Below are 10,084 nucleotides of genomic sequence, written 5' to 3' on the forward strand. Positions count from 1 at the left end.
TTGTTCCATCAACATGTTCAAAAAGTTTTGGAAGAGAAAGTTTATTCGAGCGGTAACTACATGAAATAATATTAGGATCCTTTGTAGTATAATATTCCCATGTTTCATTTTCTTCAGTCATGTATTTTACAGTTGTTCTATACTCATTATCTCATTATTGACTGGTTTTTCTGAAAGTGATAGTGATTGAATAAAACTTTATGAATGGTTTATAATTAAAACGTTGACAATTTTTAAGACATGGTGATGAAACGGGAAATAACTAAAGGTCAGTATATAACTAATATATTTTCACTGTAGGAATTGTATTATAGTGTGAAGGCCATATGAGAATGTGTGTTATTGTTCAGTATATACATGAACGTTTGGTTAAGATATATGAGGAGAGAAATAATACTGTTTTACAGATATGGCAAATGCGTTAATGAAAATTCAGTGACTAAATGCAGTTTTATCAAGAAAGATGTATCCAGGTAGTAACAGACCCAACTAAGGAAAAATATAGTAATATAAAAATGACTTTATATAGGAAAACATATTTATTTTTAAACTATTCTCATTTGACATAATACTATACTGTGTTTGTTAAGCTACATATGCATAACTGAAAACAAACTAGATAAAACAACAAATAATGATGAAAAAACAGTGAAGGCTGTATTTGTTGATGGTGTTGTGCTGGTTGGACCAGTTGTAGTCTTCGTATCCGTCGTCATAGTTGTTATTGTTGTTGTTGTTGTTCCATCAACATCTTCAAAAAGTTTTGGAAGAAAAAGTTCATTCGAACGGTAACTACATGAAATAATATTAGGATCCTTTGTAGTATAATATTCGCATGTTTCATTTTCTTCAGTCACGCATTTTACAGTTGTTCTTTGCTCATTATCTATAAATACGTAAACAGTTTTTATTGTTAATGTTTTGTTCTAATCTGCCATTCCTTCTAATACATACCTATGTTGTACGTTATTGAGACACATCCAATTTCGCAATGACAATATTCAGCACTACGTGACTTATCTAAAAATAAAATAAAATTAATGTTTCTGCTGAGGAAGTAATCCAAAAGGAAAGAGAGGACAGTTTGGAGTATAACAACATGGATTAAACATGGATTAAAGAACGTAGACAGTATAGTTAGTGTCTCGATGGATCCAAAAATTTTCACTTCTTGTGCTTGAAATAAAAATATTTAATTATAATATATTATGTGTTTGCATATATCTTTATCAGCGAAAACTAATTGAAGTGCCAGATGAGCCGAGTTGAAGGCACAAGGAACCATACTAAAATATGTATAGTCTATTCAAAGTTTTTTTAGTAATACATCATGGATATTTGTGACGTCGAAATATTGCAATGTTGCCGAATTAACTCTGAATTTTAGTTCAATTTGATTTTGCCATAAAAAAAAATTCTAATCTAAATAAAATAATTGAAAAAAATATTATAAAATAGACTTTATTTTAACATTATAGTAAATTTAAAAACTACAGTTAATTATACAGCCACAATAATTTATAGGTAAGAGTTAAAATCTCTTATCACTATTGCTTTCAAGAATTGTTCATACATCTGACAGCCGATCGCCGTCTGGTTGTCAAATGTACACTAAATTATTCAAAATATTAGTTATACTTACTACATGTTATAAACGCTGCGTAATATATCATATTACTTTTTTTGAAAATGCCAAAAACAATAGATATTCAAGGTCACAAATTGATTGCGGTTTTAATAGGTTATTTCGAAAAAGAACGAGATAAAGGAGGCGCCCTTTTGCTGATACATTCCGTTAGAGAGGTAATTATTGATGATGTTAAATAATAAAAGTCCCTACAATTTTATTGAAAATATTTTTAGCGGGTTGCTGCCGGGCTAAATATTACTGTGAGTACTGTGAATAACATCGCTTACAAAGTGAAGAATAATAAGTTAGATTCACCCAAAAAAACCCGTCCCGAGAACCCGTCTACAAACAAAGTGGGTGACGAATCTTGATCATCTTGACATTGGCTCTATTCGAGGCCAAATATACAAAATGTATAAAAACAGTAGGTACACAAACTATTTCATCGATATAAACATAATTTAATAAAATTATTTTAGTGAAAATTGTCTGTCTGCAAAGTATACATAAAAAATTAAGGACATGCAGCTTTTTGAGGGATATAAGACATCCTTTTATACACTCTTAAAGGGCATAGGGTTTAAATGGTGTAAAGATAACCCTCGGACAGGTTTAATATAAGTTCCAGACATTACCTTAAAAAGAATTAAATTTTTAAAGGCATAAAATAAGACCAAGGAAGATAAACTATTTGTGTTTTTGTATCTTCATGAAACTTGAATGTTTCAAAATGATTCATTGTGGCACTCTTAGCAAGACGGTAACCTAAAATGTGTAAAGACAACAAAAATTGATTAAAAAAGGTAAAAGTGACATTCGATATATAAAGCACTCGGTTAGGTTTTGTTGATCATTATATTTATTAATAATTAATTGCAGATATATTGCTGGTCAAGAAGGATATTCCATCAAAAAACTGTGAATGGAAGCATTGTCAACCATAATACCTTGAGTTTGGATGAACTCTATTAGACATACCGAGGAAGTAATTGATAAATGGAGGAATTGTGAACATGTTTCAGACAGATTAGAAATTAACAGTGTAGTGATTGAATTGGACAATGAGTGGGACAGGGAAAGTGACTGAAGGAAACTTTCCTGAATTCCTGTGACAGAGTGATGAGAGTGGAAACAACTAATGCACATAATTGATTGAATATAACTGTAGAAAATGATATTGTAGGTTGTAAAAGATTTATGTGCACAGATATGATTGTAATTGTTCAAAATTAAACATGACCATTAGGTTACAACGTATGAGGAGAGAATGAATACTAACTACTTTGTAGATGTGGTAAATGCATTGGACAGAATTCAGTGATTAAATTTATGAAGAATGGTGTACACAGATAGTAGAAGGAGAAATAAAATATACAGTGATACCAAGATGACTTGACATTTAAACACACCATGGAAGAAAACAAGAACTAAACGAAAAAAGTAAATATGCTCACGAATGAGAGTAAAATACGTTTCTCAGATATACAGTTGTTAATTAGGTGGATTGGGCCTCCAGGGGGATAATACTACATAAAAAACCTAGAAACTCTACCTCATGGATGGTGTGGAAAAGAGTTAAATGTAAATAAAACAAATCTAACCTGCAAACTATTATACCTGGGTTCTTAATTGTAAGAATTAATTGTAAGAAGAAGTAATTCTCTGTCTTAAGTTCTTCTAAAATTCTTCTTAAATTAAAATTTCCATTCCGTATTATTTAGTTTTTCCAGTGTATATTAAAAACTTGCTGTCGAATACCATGAAACACTTAGAAATTTATAGTAGCTTTGCCCTACTATATCTTAAATGTCGGGTTTAGTTAATGTTAAAAGTGGTGATTTTGGAGAATCTAAAACAAAATCAGAACACGGAAATACATACGCACTTTTTCAGCTCCCGTCTTGTTAGCACAACACAGCAGTATTAATATATAAGTTTTATATCCGATATATACTGACGTCAAATGAAGCGATTGATAGGCGTATCATCACAAAAAAAGCGAGCAATACCGAGGCAGAAGTTTGCCGTTACGTAAAGTTAAAGTTAATAAATGCAAACGTTTATAAAAAAACATCTTACAGGAGAAAACTTTGTTCTTGATCAAGTAAACATAATTAAAGCGTCATTGCTAATATCAGTTAAATAAAATGTTGAACCTAGAAAGAGGTGAGGTGTCTAGAGTGTTATTTTACAGACTTTCTGAAAAACCACAACAGTGATCTATCTCTGTAGTGAAAAATAAATCAATTTTTAAAACTACAAAACTTATTTTCTCGTTACCACTTCCCAAATATGCATGCTTATTGAAGAATAACTTAATTTATTATTTTATTGAGAAGCCAATTATTTATGCGCCTAATAGTTAAAACATATAATAGGGCTGGCAAAGAATGAAATTATCAACAGCATTAGTGGACGCGGTATTTAGAGGTGAACGAAGCAATCATGGGATTCTACTATAAACTGCAGATGATAATTTTGTATACCAATAAGAGCAAAAGTGATTATAGCAGTGGAGCAAGAATTAAGTGTTATAATTCTACAAAACAACGTTCGGTCAAATATCTGAAAATCCATCTCATCAATAGTATTATTGATAAATTAATCCTTATTTTCACTTGTTTTGTTTGATGACACATAATTTGAATAACATATTACATGGTTATGAAGCTTCCAGCACCGAAGACTTTTTGTGAATAATCCAAAGAAGGGATCTTCCCCCAACCAGTTATCCATACGTAATAAAATCTACATTGTTTCACATTTATTTATTTATATACCCGATCGAATATTTTGTTATGTTATTTTTTCAGTTATGTTTTAAATGATCTTGATATCAAGAAACTTCAATATCAAGTATAATACTATGAGCCCTAAAACAGTCTCTGTAATTAATGACAGTAAATAATTATAATTATGTGTCATTAATTTTTCAACATTTTTTTGAAAATACGAATAACGGATTCAAACAGTTCTTTAAATACACGCAATCTCTTGAAAGTAAAAAAGCAGTAATCAAATGTTTGTTCTATAAAGGCTGTTAAAAAATCAGCTGCTCCTGATAACACATTATCAGAAATACAGTTATAAGGAGGTACGCCAAGCTGTAATACAATTATTGAGCAAATTTTATTTGCGCCAAAATTTACAACACGTCATTTAAATATATTTTAAATATTTTGAGAGAAAGATCACTTACCATCAATGATAAAATATCTAACCCCACTGCCGCTAAAATACTGGAGATCTAATTCAAGTACTCAGAATCTAACCGCAAAAGAATAAAATCAAACATCTTCAGTGGACTAGAACCGTGAATCTGTAGTGTGTAGATATTATAGCCAGTAATATATAGTCAGGTCAAAACAGCAGTAACGCATGTCATCAATATGTCAATATGCCTGTCGAAAGTTGTAAATTCGTTCTGCACTCAGACTATTATCTATTTGTTCTATTTAAAAAGCGATAGGATTCTTTGATATGTAATAACAAGAGATAGAATATTTGAGAAGTTCGAACACGTAACCGAAAGAGCATGGTACTTTTTTGTGCAGCTTTTCTGTAATGTGCAAAAGTTGTCCGTTTGTCAAAGATACTATAATTACGGGCTACCAACCGGCAAACATTGTTTTCATGCTTTGATATAATAAACTTCAAATAGCCGAGGTTTTTATTGAAAATATTGTTATGAGTTGCAGCTACACTGAATATTAGTACGGGCACGGTCACTAAAATATCTCAAACAATATAAACTTAAGTTCAACAAAAATAAATCGTCTTTATACGAAACAGGTGACGAATCAAGATCAAGTTGATGTTAGCTGTATCAGACATCAAGTATAAGAAATATATAAATACAGTAAGTTGTTTTTTGAATCAAAATATAATTTAATACAATTATTTCAAAGAAATATACCGGAAAGTATTCATAAAAAGCCAAAAGATATGCGGCTATTTGAGGGATGTAGAACATCCCTTCGTACACTGTTGGGTAATATAGAATTTAAGTGGTGTAAAGATAACCCACGAAGGGGTTTAATATCCAGACATTAGTTTTAAAAGAATACAATTTTAAAAAACCATGTAACAAAATCAAGGAAGACTTATTATATCAATTTGTATATTTAAATGAGAAATGAATATTTCAGAATGGTATACTGGGTCACTTATGGCAAGATGATAATAAATATAATGAAAAGACTACAAAAGTTGTTGAAATAACATTGATAAGGTGATAAGATTTATTAATAATTCATTGCAGACAAATAGTTCTTCATGCTGCACACAGGAATGGTTTTCCTCTATAAGTCTAAGGGTCACTACCATGGATAAATAAAACATAAGTTGTTTTTACAGTAGTTTGGAAATTACAGCTTTTAAAGAACTTGTAGGAACCATCAGTTATTGTTTTATATAATGCACCACATCATACTACCCTGGTGGAGAAGATCCCAAAAAGTGCATGAACAAAGGCTGCAATTAAGGAATGGTATAAAGTACATAAAATAAGTTTCCAAGAAACCATGTTAAAGAACGAACCATTTCAAATTGTTACTCGATAAATATATATGAAATATTCAATTACATTTTATGTAATTTACTTTTTTAGAAATAAGTCTGAGAAAAGATACATGGCATATCATGGTAATTGTGGAACGTTATGGAAACAGAGTATTATGTCTTCCTCCCTAACACTACATATTTAATCCAATTGAGTTGATATGAGGCATTGCAAAGAAATACTACAATAGACATTCAGGTTGAGGAGGATATTCAAACCAGAACTGTCTGGTTTTATGGAAAGAGGCATTAACTGAAATAAAATCTTCAGTTTGGATGAACTCGATCAGATACATTGAAGAAGAAATTGACAAATGGTAGAATCGTGAGCAATTTTTTTGGAAGCTTGGAAGTAAACAACTTGGTTATTCATTTGACTGGTTTTTCTGAAAGTGATAGTGATTGAATAAAACTTTATGAATGGTTTATAATTAAATGCTGACAATTTACAAGACAGGGTGATGAAACAGGAAATAACTAAAGGTCAGTATACAATTAATCTACTTTAACTGTAGGAAATTGTATCATCAAGTGTGAATATACATGAACTTTTGGTTAAAATGTATAAGGAGAGAAATAATACTGTTTTGCAGATATGGCAAATGCGTTAATGAAAATTCAGTGATTAAATGTAGTTTTATCAAGAAAGATATATCCAGGTAGTAACAGACCCAACTAAGAAGAAATATAGTAATATTAAGATGACTTTACAAGGAAATATTGCATCGACGGAAACAAGCACTAAACGTAAAAGGTAAATTGCTCTCTAATGAAAGTAAAAAACATTACTCTGATATAGAAATGTTAATTAGGTGGATTAGGCCTTCGGGGTATACCACTATATAAATAAACGCCTCTAGAACTTTACCTATACTAGTGAGTATAAAAAAGTAAAATGTAAATATAATAAAACTACTCTAACCTATAAATTATTGTGTTTGAATAATTAATTATAGTTTTTAATTCTTGTTTAAATATATGCATTAGATGTACTATAATATTAAAATAAATTATAACGCATAACATTTTTGTTTCATCCTTTTATTTACATTAGAATTTTGTGATTGGTCACAGTCAAAATGTATTAAAACTCAGTGTTGTTGCGGCAACATTGCGACGTTTTAAAAACTCACGTGGCTATACGGCTCTTTTGACGTCTTTTGACAGATGGCGCTACCAAAATTAAATGCAAATGTTTTTTGTTAGCCCTAACCCTCATGATGCATACCTCAAAAATACATATATAAATTTGACAGCTGTCGGATCATTAGTTCGTGAATTAATCATTTTGAGTGAAGCAACTTTTGTTATTGTGATAAAAATTGTTAAAAAGAATTTCGCTTGTTGATAAAATATTGCTTTTTGAAGGGAAAATATATAGTTGAAGCAAAAACTTGGCTTGATGCCGAGTTTGCGGACACTAAATATAGGGATGGTGAACGCAGTGGACGCCCAAAATAGGTTGTTACCGACGAAAATATTTAAAAAATCCACAAAATGATCTTGAGTGACCGTAAATTGAAATTGAATTAAATAGCAAACACTCTAAAGGTATTAACTGAGCGTGTAAATCATATCATTCACGAATATTTGGGTATGAGAAAGCTCTGTGCAAGGTGGGCTCACTTTTGACCAAAAACAACGACGGGTTGATGATTCAGAGCAGTTTTTGAAGATGATCAAGCACAATAAACCCGAGTTTTTGCATCGATATGTGACAATGGATGAAATGTGGCTCCATCTTTGCACTCTGAAGTCGAATCGACCGTCATCTGAGTGTACTGCACACGATAAACTAAAGCGTGGGAAAACGCAATAGTCGACTGGCAAGGTTATGGCGTCTCTATTTTTAGATGCGCACTGAGTAATTTTTAATGACTATATTGAAAAATGTACGACCGTCAATAGGGACTTTTAGGACGAAATCGCCGAAAAACGGCCGCATTTGAAGGAAAAGAAAGTGTTCCTTCACCATGACAATGCACCGTGTCGCAAATCAGAGAAAACCTTGGAAAAATCCATGAACTGGGCTCAGAATTTCTCCCTCATTCATTGTATTATCCAGATCTGGCCGCCAGCGACTATTTCCTGTTCTCAGATTACAAAAGGATGCTCGCTGGGAGAAAAAAATTTTCAATAAAAAATTTTCATCGAATAAAGAGGTTATCGATGAAACTGATTCCTATTTTAAGCAAAGGACCAGTCGTACTACAAAAATGCTATCGAAAAGTTGGAGAGTCGCTCTAATCAGTGTATCACACTTGAAGGGAATTATGTTGAATAAAAAAATCTAATTTTACCAAAAAAATTAATTTTATTATTGAAGTCCATGGACTTTTCAATTGACCCGGTAATTACTCTCATTTCATAATAAAGCCTTAAATTTACAAAACCGACCCAGCAACGCCTACTAAATTGTATTAAATCTATTATTTATTACTATGTAAAATACATGTTAATAAATTTATTCATAATTAATTTTAACTAAAATTATTGATAAAAGTTTGATATTTAAATGAAATTTCAATTTTTATGTTTTTAATGTTATAATAATGAACTTATTATACTTACATCCATTAATTAAGATTGAAGACACAATTAGCAATTTAATCAGCATTGTTGTTAAATTTTGAATTAAGGAGTAAACACCAAATCAAACTGTTAACAGCAGTCGAAAAACTTACTATGAAATAGTTGCTTTTTGGTCGATATTTAAGCTTTTAAAGGCAATCTGGTTGAGATAAAATGACAAAATAGAACATTGTTTTCGACAATTAAGTATTATAAATGCATATATAAGTACACTTCGTTTATATTATCTTAAAAAAAAGGATATTTAAAGAAAAACTCAAAAGTGTTCCGCTCGAAGGTCAAAAGTTTTCGATTTATATCACTACATAGTATAAAACAAAGTCGCCTTTTCTGTCCCTATATCCCTATGTGCGCTTAAATCTTTAAAACTACGCAACGGATTTTGATGCGGTTCTTTCAATAGATAGAGTGATTCAAGAGGAAGGTTTACATGTATAATACATGCATAATATACTAAGGCAACATTGCTAATTTTAGAGGTTTCTAACGTGATGTCGTAAATTAACCTATTTTTTATTTAGCAATTAGCAAAAACGCTGCCTAACCCTACGAGTTAGATCAAATTAATGTACTACAGTATTGTACACCATAAAAAGGTCTACAAAAAAGTCCGCGATGGTATATGTTTATCTTTTAGGGATAACCCACATTAACCATTTTTATTATTTACTTTTTACGTGAGAAAATGGCTTATTTACGAAGCTATTTTAAGCAATACGGAATTAATCCTTATCGAATTAAGTACCTTAAATACAGTGTGCAATTAATATAGATCAATATGGTTCCTTACAGTATGTAAATTAAACAAATATTTTCGGAGATATTACAAATTTAAAATTTGCGTTTAAAAATGTGTAATGTAATAAAAATTGTATGAATTTAGATATTCCAAAGATAGCAGGAAATCTTCATAGTAAGTATAGGGGAAGAGGAATTCTTTTACTCCAAATTTAATGCGTGCAGGCCAAGGGCAGTAATGAATGAACCAAAAATACTGGATCGATTTTAATCATGTTTTCATTGAGTGACATAGGCATATATATTTTATGCCCGTGCAAAGTCGGAGCGGGCCGTTATGTTTTTATATACAACGTTCATATTTTTTCTGTAGTGTATTTAATTTAGTATCAGCATTGCACCCGTGCGAAGCCGGGGCGGGTCGCTAGTACAAAATAAAATGCATTCACTATCAAATATACATTTTCAGTTGTATTTATCAACATCATGTTTTATTCTTCTATTCGTAAATATATACATCTTAATAATAAATCTATAATTTCTTCCTATAAATTACTTGGCATA

General features: G+C 30.8%; 1 protein-coding gene across 1 annotated transcript; it reads right to left on the reverse strand.

Annotated features, from left to right (window-relative positions):
* Positions 1–520: 520 nt before the first annotated feature.
* LOC143199514 (uncharacterized) lies at positions 521–8,933 on the reverse strand. Its single transcript, XM_076409375.1, has 3 exons — positions 8,762–8,933; positions 955–1,020; positions 521–886 (listed from the first exon to the last, which is right to left on the reverse strand). Exons 1-3 carry the CDS (start codon positions 8,805–8,807, stop codon positions 591–593), a joined length of 408 nt encoding a protein of 135 aa, XP_076265490.1. The 5' UTR covers positions 8,808–8,933; the 3' UTR covers positions 521–590.
* Between the last annotated feature and the right edge of the window lie 1,151 nt (positions 8,934–10,084).

The sequence above is a fragment of the Rhynchophorus ferrugineus genome, unplaced genomic scaffold (genome assembly GCF_030347505.1).
Source record: "Rhynchophorus ferrugineus isolate W39M unplaced genomic scaffold, kcgeb_rfMv2 rfM1, whole genome shotgun sequence".
Lineage (NCBI taxonomy): Eukaryota > Metazoa > Arthropoda > Insecta > Coleoptera > Curculionidae > Rhynchophorus > Rhynchophorus ferrugineus.